Source organism: Oscarella lobularis, chromosome 1 (genome assembly GCF_947507565.1).
Source record: "Oscarella lobularis chromosome 1, ooOscLobu1.1, whole genome shotgun sequence".
Lineage (NCBI taxonomy): Eukaryota > Metazoa > Porifera > Homoscleromorpha > Homosclerophorida > Oscarellidae > Oscarella > Oscarella lobularis.
The window spans coordinates 6994477-7009806 of NC_089175.1; the positions used below are offsets into that span (position 1 = coordinate 6994477).

At 45.9% G+C, this 15330-nt stretch overlaps 1 protein-coding gene and 1 long non-coding RNA gene across 2 annotated transcripts; both read left to right on the forward strand.

Annotated features, from left to right (window-relative positions):
• Positions 1–1051: 1051 nt before the first annotated feature.
• On the forward strand, positions 1052–1897 carry LOC136191018 (uncharacterized). Its single transcript, XR_010670706.1, has 4 exons — positions 1052–1148; positions 1237–1328; positions 1382–1408; positions 1461–1897. It is a non-coding gene; the product is annotated as an uncharacterized lncRNA (long non-coding RNA).
• Positions 1898–3348: 1451 nt separating this feature from the next.
• Positions 3349–15265, forward strand: LOC136199019 (uncharacterized). The gene is made up of 27 exons (XM_065989152.1): positions 3349–4589; positions 4642–5598; positions 5646–5746; positions 5803–6079; positions 6139–6320; positions 6370–6570; positions 6621–6722; positions 6774–7946; positions 8002–8177; positions 8233–8365; positions 8415–8522; positions 8579–8851; positions 8902–9285; positions 9339–9469; positions 9521–9672; positions 9725–9880; positions 9931–10126; positions 10172–10503; positions 10554–10711; positions 10763–10880; positions 10930–11019; positions 11072–11164; positions 11461–12123; positions 12178–14424; positions 14478–14711; positions 14764–14881; positions 14932–15265. Exons 1-24 carry the CDS (start codon positions 3905–3907, stop codon positions 14202–14204), a joined length of 8868 nt encoding a protein of 2955 aa, XP_065845224.1. The 5' UTR covers positions 3349–3904; the 3' UTR covers positions 14205–14424; positions 14478–14711; positions 14764–14881; positions 14932–15265.
• Positions 15266–15330: the final 65 nt, after the last annotated feature.

Sequence of the window (15330 nt, forward strand, 5' to 3'; positions counted from 1 at the left end):
ATTTTAGTTTTATCGCGGGCCTAGCTATAATGACGCGCGCGCGATACTCTCCACTTCCCTACGCCTATGTGCGTCTATGCAAAACATACTCATGCAGCAGTTAATATCAAAACAATCAACTCGATCACTCCATCCTCCCACAAGATAAATGTTCCCATTGTGTCCAATTGCTGATCGGAGTTGATATTCATCTGGTATTTTAGTTAATAATTCCAAATTTTTCGTTTCACTTTTCCATTCATAAATACTCGAGCATCGATCCCATTCATTGATATCCATGACATATCCTTTCCCTTCACATTCAAAGACACTCCCTATGTATTGAATCTTTGGCAGATGATGCTCCTCTCCCTCCCACGCTCCCTTCTTAAACTGAAACATTCTATCCCCATAACCAACATGTAGCATTCCATTGATTTCAGCCACACGTCCAAATGGCCGACAGTCAATGAGCATGTTTGGTATGTTTGTCTCCCATTTAAGACTGGGAATTCCCATAGAAAACTAAATGTATCCAATTACAAACCCTAAATTGGATTACTATTTAGACGCGCCCTTACCTTAGTTCTAAAACCGATGTTCGTCACTCTTTCCTTGTTTTCTCTCGTCTCTCTTTCTTCAATTGTCGTTCCAATTCTTTGAATTCTTCTTCACTTCTCGGCGAAATGCCCGTACGCTCATCGTGTTTATTTTCCTCAATCATTTGTGCGACGTGTTCCTGTCCTTTAGTTTTTCTCAAAACATTCAAAAATGAGTCAAACGAAGTGGGGCCTCTTTTGGGCAAAATCGAAACAAGAAGTGTACCCGATCTTTTCTGGTCATCAATAGAATCAAGAGAGAGCCGCTCATATTCTTGAGCAGTGATGAGTTCTTCGGCGAGAAGACGACTCAGGAAAGTGAGAGGCATCAGAATTTCAATCAGAATCGAATGCACACGCGTTTTCCATCTCTGATCCATTTCAAAGAGAGCAGAAGAACGAACGAAGCGACGTCAAAGCGAGATAAACAAAAGTGGGGACTTCGGGGACTGGAAAGATGACGTCACAGATATCGCGACTGCGCAGAAACTTCGCAGAAATCAGAAGAGATCGAATCGTTTTCGTGGTCCCTAAGACGTCGAATCTGTACTAGAACGCTCTTATATCAAGGTTTTCTTCTAGCTAGATGATCTTGTTCACGTTAATTCGCCTTCCCTTTGCCTGTGCCCGATTACAACGCGAATTTCGATTTATTTAGGCTTTGCGGAGACAATTTCTGTTGCGAATTTGGCTACGTTTTGACCGTAAAGTCGCTGTGAAGTCAAGTCTCGAGATTATACACTATTTTAGGTACTACTTATTGATTATTTTTTGTTTCAATTTTGAAGTATAATTGTGTGCAGAAATGACGTCACGAGGACAATGTAGAGGTATTCTTCTTGTATATTGAGTGTGTCTGTATTATATAAGATATATCCATAGAATATTGTTTGTTTCCACTTGGGACTTTGAGAGTCAAATTGAATATTTTCTTTGTACAAATACAACTCTAAAGGAAAACTTCTTTTCACTGTGGACTGTGACGTAGCTGTGCCGCGTTTGATATTCTTGATGTCTTCTCTCTGCCTTCTCCACTTCCTTCATCAGCGGTCAAGCAAAAAGAGTCCTCCTTCTCAACGGCAACTTATTAAATTGGAGGCAATAAAAATGGCGAGAAATCTGTAATGCCAGATTATTTCTGTATTTACATATTGGTTCACAAACCCAATTGAATTTTGAAGAAAGTCAATAATTAAAGCCTCCTTATTTGTCTACGTATTTGTTTTCTAAAACAAATAATTATTTTACTTTATTTAAGATGACGTTTTGATTGATTCATTCAAACTCGTAGGAAGGATAATATTATTCATTATATTTAACCTAGGCTGATCTTGTGAAAGAGAGTCCCATACTACGCTCACTTACTTGTGTATAACCTGTAGCATTAGAAAGCGTTTTTCGAGATTTTGTAAAAGTCACGTGCTACGATGAATTAAGGATCTATATACGTTCAAATATTTAGGAGTCATGTGCTAAGATTGAGGAGGATCTATACAAGTTCAAATACCTATGAGATATGTGTAGGATTAATTGTTGTTCTGAACTCGCTCTACAAATACAGAGTACACTCAGACATGACAGACGTAGAAATTAGTAAAATTACTAAACAACGAAGTCCTTGTACGGGGCCTCGATCACGTGATAATATTCGGGCAGGATTTGCGTCTGGAGACAAGCGCAAATAACCGAGAGCTTCTATACAACGGATTCACAATCTGGGTTGGTCCGAATCGATAGTGAAAATCGGGACCCCTTTCGGGGGAATCGCAATTCTAGGCAAATCGAAAGATGATATCAGAACGTTGCCTTTGGAAAGTAATGTTACCGAAGGCGCAAAGGCTGTCAGAATGTAGAAGAAGCTCAATTAGCGCTGACATCAGCCGTTCTCTGATTCACCGCTCGCCAGCTTATCGAATTCTCCTCTTCCAGATCGTTGCGCTAATCTACAACGATCTTTTGTACAGATCGAACGCCTTTTGGGCTCACGCTGACTTGATAGCGCTCAATTCGAAAGCCAAAATAATCTATTCAGAGGGTTGGCGAAGCAGGTCCCTTTTCTCGAGACATTCTGCCCTTTTTCTCCAAAGACTCCACAAACACTCACCTATTCAATTGCCCTAAGCGTTGCGGCTGCATGCATCCCAGTCCAAACAGATTTCCTTTGAAGAAATTGGCAAGAACGATGTAATTGGGGTCGGATGATTTCACCAAGTAGGGTCATATGCGGGCTCATGCATAGAATAGCCGTAACGCTCTGTTTCTATCTTCGAACAAACTTTTATTAGCTGAGCACCAAATCTACAACAGGCAGTCTGCAAGAGCGGATTGCTAAAGAAAAGTGGCACCAAACACATTGAGGTATATGTGCTATCTATGCAAACATGGACGTATGAACTGGGTGCATGAGTTTGGCCTTCTGTGGAAAAGTGTTTCCTGCATGAGGCAGGCCATCATCGGAAGTGGTGACGTCAGCGCGAAAGATCCTTGCGCAATTTCTAGTTGACCTTTAAGGATATTGATTGTCACGTTTAGATTCGCCGTATATATAATTTCGAACACGAGTTGCTTTTCGTAACGTGCTCCTTTTCGAGCACTTATTTGATCTTCATCTCAAATCAATCCTCTATCTCTGATGGAACAAACGGTTCGGGACGGCTGTGGTTCGGTGGACTTAATGAGGTCATTAGTGCAAAATCATCACTTAATGACGTGGCGCTAGTCCGGGCAAACGCTGTTATCACGTGATTGGCGCTAGTTAGACTCATTCAAGATATTTTCTAAAGACAGTTAACCGCATACGAAGCCTGGCTCAAGGAACGAAAAATCTGCCAATAAAGTTTGTTGACAACAGCTTAGTTATACGTTCTTCGTCGTCCGTTGGAAGCAGTGTAGGAAACACACGTCTCGTTGGAGCTGTAGCACACGAAGGAGTTGCTGAAGTATTCTACAATGGGACGTGGGGAACCCTTTGCGCTTTACAGGATGACGACGATGTCTATTACACCGATCACAATTACCACTTGTCAGACGTTGTATGCCGAGAACTCGGCTACAGCGGAGTCAATTTGTGGTGGCAGTCTTCACGCTATGTGAATTCTTCATACCCACGAGACGCATGGCTGGAGCATTTGATCTGCCGAGGCTCGGAATCAGTGCTCGCGCAATGCGTCAACTACGTGTTCCAAAGGTCAAAATGTCATCTCGGAGCGTTGCATGTAAGCTGTTGGACGGGCAATAATAACAATCAAGTTCTGTTGAAACAGAGACAGTCTTGGCTGCATTGGTCCGGCGTTCGATTTTCTCAATCTTTGCAGCAGCCTTCAGTTATGAGTCACGTGTTCCTTTCTAGTGCGGGATACGCGAACGCGGAGAAAATTGCAGCAATTCAAGTAGTGGGACACAGACTTGTTCTTACGGATGTAGCTGTGACCAAAAACGCTTGGACAGGCGTAGAATTTCTTAACTCGCCAGCCCCCAATATTACCAAACTTGACTTGTCACTAAATGAAGGCACAGGATTAAGATTATCCAATACCCTTTCAAGTTCATTGGAAGGAGTAACGGCTATTGAAAACCGCGGTCACGGGCTGGCGTTGACAAGTGGCGGCTTTTTGCAGAGTGCTTGGAATTATCCTATCGTATCACCTGTGGACATTTGCTCTCAATCTGGGGTATTGTCGGCGTCGACTCCTTTTTATCTGAGATTCGTACCAAAACTAATGAATCAGTATGGTTATAGCTATCACAACTGTAGAGTCAACATTGAAGCAGACCCAAATCACGTATTGTCTTTTGACATCCTGGCAATTCAATTTCAAGACTGGTGGAGCAACACTGTCATTGATGGCAAAACAGTTTTTAGCTCGGGAAGAATTCAGTCCCTGGACGATTCTCTTCATTACGTAACAAAGGGCAACTCGTCCTATGTGTCTACTTATTCTGAGCACTATTACTCCCGTTATGATCAGTGGAAGGACTTTGTCCTGATATATGTTCAGCAACATTCTATCGGTAAGAGTAGTTTTTTTCATTAATTATCAAACTCGGTTATGTTCTTTTACAGCCTCTCCTTCTCATTTGTTGCATACTGTGTCCGGTGGACATTTCGCTTCGAACTCTCTGTCTGGCGTTGCTTTCAATTCGAGTCAGAGTACATATGATCGTTCAAGCGTATTGATCGAGGGTTCCGTGATTTCAAACAACAGCTGGAATGGAATCGATGGCAATGTCACAAACGGTGGAGATTCAGGCTACGGTTCAGTCATTCGTGACATCAAAATTAGGAGAAGTACCATATCAAACAACGGTCGTTTTACGACAGCGTCATACAAAGGCCGTGCCGCCGGAATCGCCGTCTCAGCAGACCATGCGAATATCGTCATTCAGAATAACGGACTGACGGACAACAGCGGCGGAGCTGTGAGCCTAAATCTTGATACGAGTCGAAATGAATCAACATCGCTTGACCTTTTTGACAATCACATCGTCAGAAACAAGGAAGGCGGTACTATTAGCATTTCTGGCTCTGCTCATTCAACAGGGCCTCGAGCGAGCATTCGCAGCAACAAGATTAACCATAATTCTGCTGGAATTCTTCACGACACTTTGTCAATCAACAGAATCGCTGCTAGCGTCATTGGCAACACATTTTATAACGATACTGGACGGCACGCTGTCTATTGGGAGACCGGCCAAAGATCGTCGATTTCTGGGCAACAATTTGCTAACAACACGTTGTATCTCATTATTGGGCAAACGCCGAACCAGCGATGGACAGTGTATGCTGTTGGCGTAGGGCCGTCGTACACTAGAAACGTCTTCACGAATCCGGCGAATCGATACGAGTTTGCTGCGGGATCTGATTTGAGTCAAGGGCATCATAATGCCGTCGACAATTGGTGGGGAAGTCGGTCTTTGAGTGAAGCCAAGAAGCGCGTGAGAGATAAGGACGACGATTCGAGCTTGGCAGCGGCGGACATTGCACCAGTTGTGAAGGAATCGCCTTGGACTGATAACGGAGGTACGCATAGAGAACGAGTCTTCTTCCCTAAAATTTTATTTGACTAGGGTGTCAGTATGGGTGGACTTTAGAAGACTATTGGGACTTTAATTGCTACTTGTACGTCAAAGGAGCAGTGGATTGGGCCTCGGCGAATTCTTTTTGCAAGGCAAGCAAGCAGTTCACGTCTTTGGACGCACTCTAAATTGGTTATTTATTTTTTAGGCTCAGGGATCGGAGCTTGGGTCTATCCACGATGCAGCCGTAACTACATTTTTGAATAGCCTTGTTCCTCGTCCTCCCCCGTCGCTTACAAGCGCAGGAGCGTGGGTTGGACTCCAACACAACGGGAACGTATGGTCGTGGTCCGACGGATCGGACTTTGACTACGGAAGCGTTAAAGGAGGAAAAGCCGGAGACTGTTTGAAATTGACATCGGCAGGATGGGCAATCGAGGATTGCAGTACGCGTCTTCCGTTTTTCTGTAGCAAATTACCAGCCGGTACGTTGTCGTTGGTTTTGTGCCAAGTTTTTTTTTGTATATTTTCTCTTGATATTCAGACGAATGTCCAAGTGCTTGCTCGCAGCATGGACAGTGTGACAGTGCTACGCGTACTTGCTCGTGTTTCAAGGGATGGCAAGGCGAAGACTGCGGCGACTTTCACTGCAACGACGTCAACGACTGCTCCGGTTATGGAACGTGCGTGGGGCCAAATCAATGTCGCTGTCGAGTTGGCTGGAAGGCATGAAACATATATCTGGTAATTTATTTAAATTATTTGCCATTTCTAGGGTCGCGCCTGTACGACGACCTACTGCAATCTGTACACTACTTGTGACGCCTGCAGTCGACAGCCGGGCTGTGGGTGGTGCGATAGTCAAGCCGCCTGCATTCCGGGTCTCGGTAGTCGCCCAGATAAGCAGCAATGCAACACGTGGTTCTACTACAGCTGCTACAGTCCACGGAGAGAGGGCTTTTCAGATCGAATAAAGGTAACTAATAAAGATTCGGTTCTTGCTAGTTTATAACTATAGATGCATAGGACATTGGGTGCTCCTCTCCGTGCGACTGGTCTGTTGCAACAAGCAGCTACGAAACGTGCCAGCATTGTCACGACATAGGCCACTGCTACAACAAAGCAAATGTAAGTCTTAGTAGACTCCTTGCAGACAGTCTTGCATTGTCATCTGTTCAGTCATCTTGCCTCAATTGGGACGAGTCAAGATGTCCCTATGGAAGAGTTACGCCCGACTACGGTCTCGGTGCGAATGCGCCTAAAATTCCGAGTCATCTGCCTAACGGAGAGTCAGACTTTCGTGACAAGAGATCTTCGAGTGGATCGTCGTCTGATCGTCGTCTAAAGTACGTCGATCTTTACCCTGACGTTCGAGTCGATCCCGGAACCTCAACCATCTACCGTCTACTGGGCACTAGCAGCTACAATTATTACATCACAACGCCGTCGCTGAAAGACGTGTACACTGGTCACATACTTTCCAGTCGTCAAAGTGGAGGAATACTCGACAAGATACTTGCTATGACCAAATGGGGTGCCTATCAACTGATCAAGGCTTCTCCAGCCTACCTGGAAGAGTTGATAAAGTACGCCGACTTCATTGATACTGTTGACCTGGAAGACATCTACGACGAAGCAGCTATAGAAATTGTTCCGAATGTGACAGCTCTTGAGGCGATTGCAGCCTCCTCCACCCCGCAGCTTCCCGGAGCTTCACAAACAATAGTTTTTTCGCCATCTGTTTCCGTTTACAAGTGTCGGCGAACGTCTGACGGAGATATTGTCATAGCGCTGTCGTCGGTGGAATCAGAGAAGCTGGGCTTGAATCCCATCAGCAATCAAGGCTTTGTCAGTGCGCACGGAAGCAGACGTTTTGAAGAAGTCGAATCTATTGTCAGTGCCGGACCGCATACAATCGTTCATACGTCCCTAGCAAGTTGTTCTCCAAATCCACTCCCTCCATCTGTAAAATTACAAGTAAAGACGACTGGACCATCTCCGGTCAATAAGGCTCCGCTTGTTACGGGTCTTGGCGGCACGGGCCTCAAAGGTGTTCTCATATTTGACAACGTTTCTCCATCTAGCCTTGATCTATCAGTTGGTGACGTGATCGTCGGTCGTCCCAGCGGCCCAGCTGCTGGTTTTCTTACTGATTTCTATGGATCTTGGGATGACAGTACAACCTTCTTGGAACTCAATCCATCCAGCGGTGTCGGAACTTCGTGCAGTGAGAGGGATGGTCTCGTGAGTGCGCCAGGTGCGCCACGCAACGGTGGAAATAGTGTTGGAAATATGAAATGGTGCGATGCAAACGAGACAACGTTCTTTCATCACGAAGTATTGAAAACCAAAGTAAGTCTCAATGTAGAGCGTTAAGTTTTCTTCCTCAGCTAAATGGTTTTTACAGTTTGGAAATTCCGATCGAGAAGTAATCTCAACTGAGACGCTTGTCAGTTACGATCCTCAAGTGGAGATGACGCTCCGATCCAACCACACGTCGCCTTTCGTAACCAAGGTCGGATTTTCATTCAAAGGACCTTTGCATATTGGAACCAGTGCTAATTTAATGATATTGCCGAGCTCGTGAGTTTGATTGAGCTTTCCTTCTGTCGATTCTTGGCTCACTTTTTTTCTACAGAAAGGGAAGTTCATCTCCGCCTGCAGTCTCTGTTACTGCCCCTTCAAAGCCTTTTTGCATTTCTATCGGTTCAATCTGCGTTCGTGGTGAAACGAAGCTGTCAGCATCGTATTCGTTTTCTTTTGATTACGACGTAGGTTACTTGGATTTCTGTGTTCTCTCTGAACGCCTTGTTTTTGCAGGTGACCGGCCCTAGTAGCGTTTCCTTTTCGTATCTTTCTCAGTCCCGTGGAAATGCTAAATTGGGTGCAGTATGGAGAAACGGAGTTGGAACCGAATACATAAAAGAGGTAACTATCGTTTAAGAAGTGCAAAGATTTCGGGTGTAGACTATTTGTCTTTTTAGGCTCAGTTGAAGGGAGATCAAGATTTGGCTGATCATCCACAGTATACGTCGACGTTTGAGTCTTCCCTGACTCCGACATTCGGAATTTCGTGGCCCTCGTCGTACAAAGCTCCGGACCACGTGGCCAAGTCACCAATACCTACGATCGTGACGTCTGCTTTCTCAGCATCACCTAGTCTCTATCCCCAGTCTTCATTTACTGTGGAAATTTCTCCGTCACTGAAAGGTCACTTTGAAACGACAAGATGCTCTAGAGGATGTGATTTTGGCAAGGTACGCTAGCGACTTCAATAGATATTGAGAATATTTGAGTTGCTGTCTAGAAATTACTTTCATCATCTCGCGCCGGAGTTGATCAAATAAATGGAATGTCATTCATAGATCTGCTGTACTACAATTCTTCGCAGGTGTTCGATTCGTGGCAGCAGGCTTCGTTTATCGACGTCACCTCGGGTCTCTGTTTGCCCATGGTGAACGAGACGGATTGCCCCTGTGAGTGTCCCGGGGCAGCCTCCTGCATCGACAACGGCCACGGAATTAAACTTTGTCAGCTTTGCGGTTGCAGCGGATCGCCTGACTGCTTATGCACACAAGCGTGTCCAGCTGGGTCAATTGAAATTTTCAATTCGTTCTTGCCTCAGCCGATATGCCAATGTCAGTGTTCGGATTTTGACCACGCAGATGTCGGTGGCGATGGAACTTGCCATGTAAGGCGACTTTGGTTGGACTCCATGTTGATGCTGGAATGTCGTTTTTTTAGTGTGATTGTACTTGCAACGACGGTAGTGCGAGCGTTTTTGGACCGGACGGCCAGTGTCAGTGCGGCTGTAAGTGTAACAACTGCATCGACTCAGTTCTTGGTCCAAGCGGATGCATTTGTCCTGATGATAAGTAGGTCTCACGCTGACACGTTGAGACTACTATGCATTCCGTTTACTCTAGATGTCCTACGTGTCCGGAAGGCCTTGAACCAGTGTGGCAGGACTGCACTTGTAGCTGTCAATCAAAGCAAGGTCGCGGTGGTTTGCCACCGGTTTGTGCAGATGGATGGAAAGGGCCTTTCTGTGACGTGCCTGACTGCAGTCCTTGGCCGTGTAAGTTTACAATTGCTACCTTATTGTCATGTGAGCAGCGTCATTGTTTTAGTTTGTTCTGATAACAACGGCATCTGCACCATACCAATGGGAAGTGAGGCAGACAGAAAACCGTACTGCGTATGCGACGAGCAGTGGATTGGTCCTGGTTGTCAATTCGCCAGGCCTCGTCCAGGCGGCGGAGATCCTCATTTGGAGACTTTAGATGGTAAGTTGAATTTGTGCTGTCGGAAAGTCGTATTGCACGTGGTTTTACAGGATTTAGCTATGACTTCTTTGATATTGGCGAATTTTGGTATTGCAAGAGCGTTGCCAACGACTTTGGAGTGGACACTCGTTTCTTCAAGTACGCCAGAGCGTCTCTGATTGGCGCCGTTGCAATAAAAGCCGGTCCGAGTGTCGTTGCCATTTCAACGCTTCACCAGCCTAAGCCTTCAGACTTACCCACTCTAAGGTTTGTCAGTCGATGTAACAATATGATAATAATATTTTCTTTTAGACTCAACGGTGTTGTGACGTCCCTATCGGACGGTCTCAAGCTCAACCTGGCCAAGGACACAGTTCACGTTGAAGTATCCTTGATGTCGTCGCCTGAAAGCATAGCTTTAATTTCATTCCAATTTGCCAACGGCGTCTCTTTGTCTGTTGACGTGCGGTACAGTACAGCGATGGAGCGTCAATTTATCAACATACTTTTCGCTCCCGTTGCATCGTTCAAACGATCAACGGAAGGATTGTGTGGACTGATGGACGGAAATGTGACAAACGACTTGGTCGGATCCGACGGTGTCACCTACGTTCCTAAAAAAGTGTTGGACTTCGCTAAGTCATGTAAGGTTCACTGTTCAGTTGTGGTTTTTTTCTGATTGGTTGGTATGCAGGGAAAATTGCCAAGTCGTTTGATGGCTCCGGCTTGAATGGCACGTGGTCGTGGAATCATTCGAATTTTCACAAAGACGACACGATGGACTCCTCCTACACCGATCCTAAATTCGTTCCGCTCTACTCAATCAACGACATCGACTCGTCGACCAGGATGGTAAGGTCACATACGTCCGCGTGCCATTTTTACTACTTCCTTTTACTAAAGATTGCCGAAAGTCTTTGCAAGCAACAAGGTCTCGACGGCGTCCGCTTGCAGGAGTGCATATTTGACGTAGCTATCACAAATGACACAACTTTGGCTCAGCAGGAAACGTATCAAACGGGTATGACGTCTAAATGCAAAATTTCTCAATTTCGTATGGATGAGTCTAGGCTGTCCTACCCAATGCTCTGGAAAGGGTCGCTGCGTAAATAGCACCTGCATCTGTCTTCCCGGTTGGTTCGGAGAAGACTGTAATCTCGGTTAGTTTGATCCTCGTTTTGACGCGATTTTGACTTAGAGCAATTTCTTTAGGATCGTGTGAAAACTGTAGTTTGAATGGCGATTGCGTGTCTGGATTCTGCAAGTGTCACTTCGGATGGGACGGTATTCTTTGCGACGAATCAGGTAAGTATCAGTTTGTACCAGTGACGTAGCCAGATCTTTTCAGTTGTGGGCACTGAAAAGGTATGGGGGCCCCACCCAGCTTGTACATCTACAATGAAAGGTTTTAGACCTGGGATGGAAGCGAGGAGGTAACACTTTCTAAGCTTTGTTCTTTTTCATCGTAACAAAAAGAACAAAAATATTATGCTTGGGGATGCACACGTGCGCACACAGGACCCCTCTTACTGTTAGCCCCACCAAATCCCAGAGAGTTTGTATGGTTTTGAAAAACCGATGTCTAATGAATTGCTTTGTAGCTACTTGTTACGGAGTGTTCAACTGTACGAGTCCATCTCAAGGTCAATGCAAATCTCACGATGTGTGTGCATGCTCCGTCGGGTTTACTGGCTTGTCTTGTAACGAGAAAGCCAACTGCAGTCGCATCAGTGATTGCTCGAACCACGGAGCATGCATCGATCACGACAAGTGTAAATGCGACTACGGCTGGGCGGGAGTCAGCTGCGATCGCCACTCATGCGAAGCCGTCGGCTACTGCAGCAATCACGGCTCGTGCGTCGGCTTTGACAAATGCGTCTGCAAGGACGGTTGGGGAGGATCGAGCTGCGCGTTTCCTACGTGCACTAAAGTCAGAGAGTGCTCTGGAAACGGCGATTGCGTTGCACCGAATACCTGCTCTTGTTCCGGTGGATTTTCCGGCGTCGACTGTGCGACGCCGACATTTTGTCCGGAGTTGGACGATTGCTCGGGAAACGGTGTCTGTCTGGCTCAGAACGGGAAGAAATACTGTTCGTGCTACGCGGGTTACAAGGGGTCGAATTGCAGCGTCGCGTCGTGCGCCGGTCAGAGTAATTGCTCTGGCAATGGCGTCTGCATCGAAATTGATTTGTGTGACTGCAACAAAGGCTACGCCGGTTCTGACTGCGGCAAGTTTTCTTGCGAAGCAAATAAGTTTTGCTCAGGTGCAACTGATGCTGGAGAGTTTCTTTTGGATTTATATCATTTCTTGTCTTTAGGTAATGGAAAGTGTCTGGCTCTAGATACGTGCACTTGCGATTCCAAATGGACGGGACCGGAGTGCAATACACCCGACTGCTCAACGGTGAACAACTGCGGCAATGTGTCTACGGGAGTGTGCATTGGACCAGATACCTGTCAATGCACTGCACACTACGACGGACCTCGCTGTGATCAGTTAGCTGGAATGAATCAATACTCGCCCACCTTCAATGTTTTGTCTGTTGACGTCGCTGTTCCGCTGACGGCAGTCATCGGATTTGTCGTCGTGTCTGAGCCCGCTTTAGACATGGATAGTGGAAAGAATGGTCGCATTACGTACAGTCTTGCAAGCTCGGGTGGCCGTCATTCCCTGTTCAAAGTTGACACTCAAACGGGCGTTATAGTCACGGCAGCATCGTTGCGTAGCTATGTAGGCGACGTTTTCTTGTTAACTCTCTCTGCAGCGGACAGCGGCGTGCCATCGTTGACCGGTAATCTTCAAATATCTCTTACCGTCATTCAACCGAATTTGCACTGTCCCGTTTTCGTCGGCCTTCCCTCGTCTGTCAATGTCGATGAGATGGCTTCTCTAGGAACGAACGTTGTTCAATTGAGTGCAACTGATAAAGACGGCAGAGCGTCACCGAACGGAATAGTGAAGTATTCTCTGGATGCATTGGCCTCAGATCGGTTCAAAATCAATTCCCAAAGTGGATTGGTTACTCTAGCTCGATCTCTTGCAAGCGACAATTACGTTCTGAATGTGGTTGCATCTGATCTCGGTCAGCCTCAGTGCCACACGAAAGGAAAGATCGACGTAAAAGTCATCTCACTCAATCACGCTCCACAATGTGTACCAGGAAGTCTAACAACGTCTATTCCGTATACAACTAATGCAAGCTCGGCATTATTTACACTGAAAGCAACTGACGTCGATAGCGGCGCAGCTGGCCGACTATCTTACACTCTGACGAACTTCCGGTCAGCTTCTCTATCAAGAAACCTCTTCGATGTGGTGACGAACAATTCGACAGGAGCAGACGTGATGCTCCGCTCTTCTCCGCCAAAGCCGTTCGGCCCGTTTAACTTGGCAACGTTTTCTGCAACAGTTCGAGATCAATCGTCAAGACCGAAATCTTGCACCTTTCGCCTGACCGTCACTATCGCTGATCAGTTTGAGTTTGTCAGTTCGAAAGCAGTTGCACGTCTTGCCGAAGATGCTCCAGTTCAGTCTCTTGTTTCCGTCACCCCGCGTTTGTCTCTTCGCACGACTCAGCTCAATGCCAGCCGCATTTCGTACAGTCTCTACAACGCCGAATCTTTGCCTTTCAGTGTACACGCGGAAACCGGCGTGCTCTCCTTGAGCCAAGCATTAGATTACGAGCAACAGAAGGAATACAACGTCAACATTCTTGCACAGACGTCCGAAGTTCCTGGTGCCGTCACTGTCGCCACGGTCAGGATATCCGTCACGAACGTCAACGATAACGCTCCAGAATTCGATCAACGTCAGTATGCCGTTTTTGTCGGAGAGCAAACGAAAGGAGGCGAGATGCTGTTGTCTTTGACAGCCACTGATTCAGATGTCGGTTCAGATCGCTCCCAGATTGAATACCAGCTCGTGTCAGTTGTGCCCAGTGAATCGGAAGACGTATTTGAGATTAAGCGTTTTGCCGCCGGTGCTGTTGGAATCTATCTCACAGATGATGCTGTGCTCAACTATTACGTAACAGACAAGTACCGTGTCTTTATCAGAGCTCTGGATACACAGAACCCAAGCTTATCTGGCCAAGTGACCGTTCTCGTTTTTGTGAACAAAACGAATGCCAAGAGGCCACTATTTGATCAAGAACATTACAGCACAACTTTACAAGAGAACTCCCCCGACGGCTCGTCTGTTTTGAGTGTCAAGGCTCTTGTTGACGGAAAGCCTAGCACCAATGTGATGTATTCAATAAGAAGCCAGGAATTCAAATCGGGTAGCCGTGCCAATGCGTTTACCATAACCAACTCCGGAGTTCTCCAAGTAGCGAATTCTGTCTAGTTGGATTACGAAAAGGTCAGGGAAATCGCTGTCGTCATTGTGGCAAGTCTGACTCAGCCAGTTCTCCGGACGTCTGAAACAACAGCCGTTATTTCTCTGAGTGACGTTAATGACAATTCACCTATTTTCAGCAAAGAGGTATATACTCCATCGGACGTTGTTGTCGGATTGCCTCGCGGTTTCAGCGTCGTCAACACCAATGCAATCGACGCCGACTCAGGTGGAGTTCTTTTCGTTGGCTCATGCGCGTATGACTTTGCTATTGTTTTCTAGGTAGCAACGGAGAGGTGATGTACAGCATGGAAATGACTCAGGAATATTTCACCATTGACTCATTGACTGGCGAAGTATCCTTAGCTAAAGAGTTGGATTCGAATGCTTACTCCTCGTACGAGCTTCAAGTATCAGCGAAGGATGGTGGAAAACCTTCCCTAAGTGGTTTGGCAGCGATTTCATTAACGGTGCAGTGTTCTCCAACAGGCCAATGTCCTCAAATTAGTTCCGATGGTAGAGGAATAGTTTAGGTAATTGAGTAAAGTCTAATTCTGTCTCTTCTCAGCCTCAAAGTTGATCATAATCGGTAGTGCTGCAGGAGGTGGCGTTGTTTTGTTGCTGGTTATTGTTATCGTGGTTGTTGTGGTTGTAAAAAGGAACAACAAGCACACGAAACCGACCAGGTTATTGCAGAATATTTTTTCCTGAATGTACCATATAATTATGTAAGTAGGTACTCTGATTCTTATCGCACACCGGCGTCCATGAAAGCGACTAGCGGGCTTGACATAGTCAATCCTGCTTTCGATCACGAAAACGACAAGCCCATCTTTTCCAGTGATGAATATGAAAAGATATTAAGCGTGAAAGCAGCTGCCGAGGAAAACGAGTACGTGGAGATTACATCTTCATAAAGAAAAGTCGTCGAAGTATTGTACGCGGCTGATTAGTAAGGGGTCGAACAGGACTGATTAACCTATATTATGAATATTGCTGTACTTGAGTGTCTTGCAGGTTGGAATGCGTTTCAGTGGCTGTTTTTTGCATGATTTTTGTCCGGTTTGTTTATTGATTTGCGCTGAAAAGCATTTTGGGATCTCTACACTTTACCTATTCTTAACTTTCGAACTTT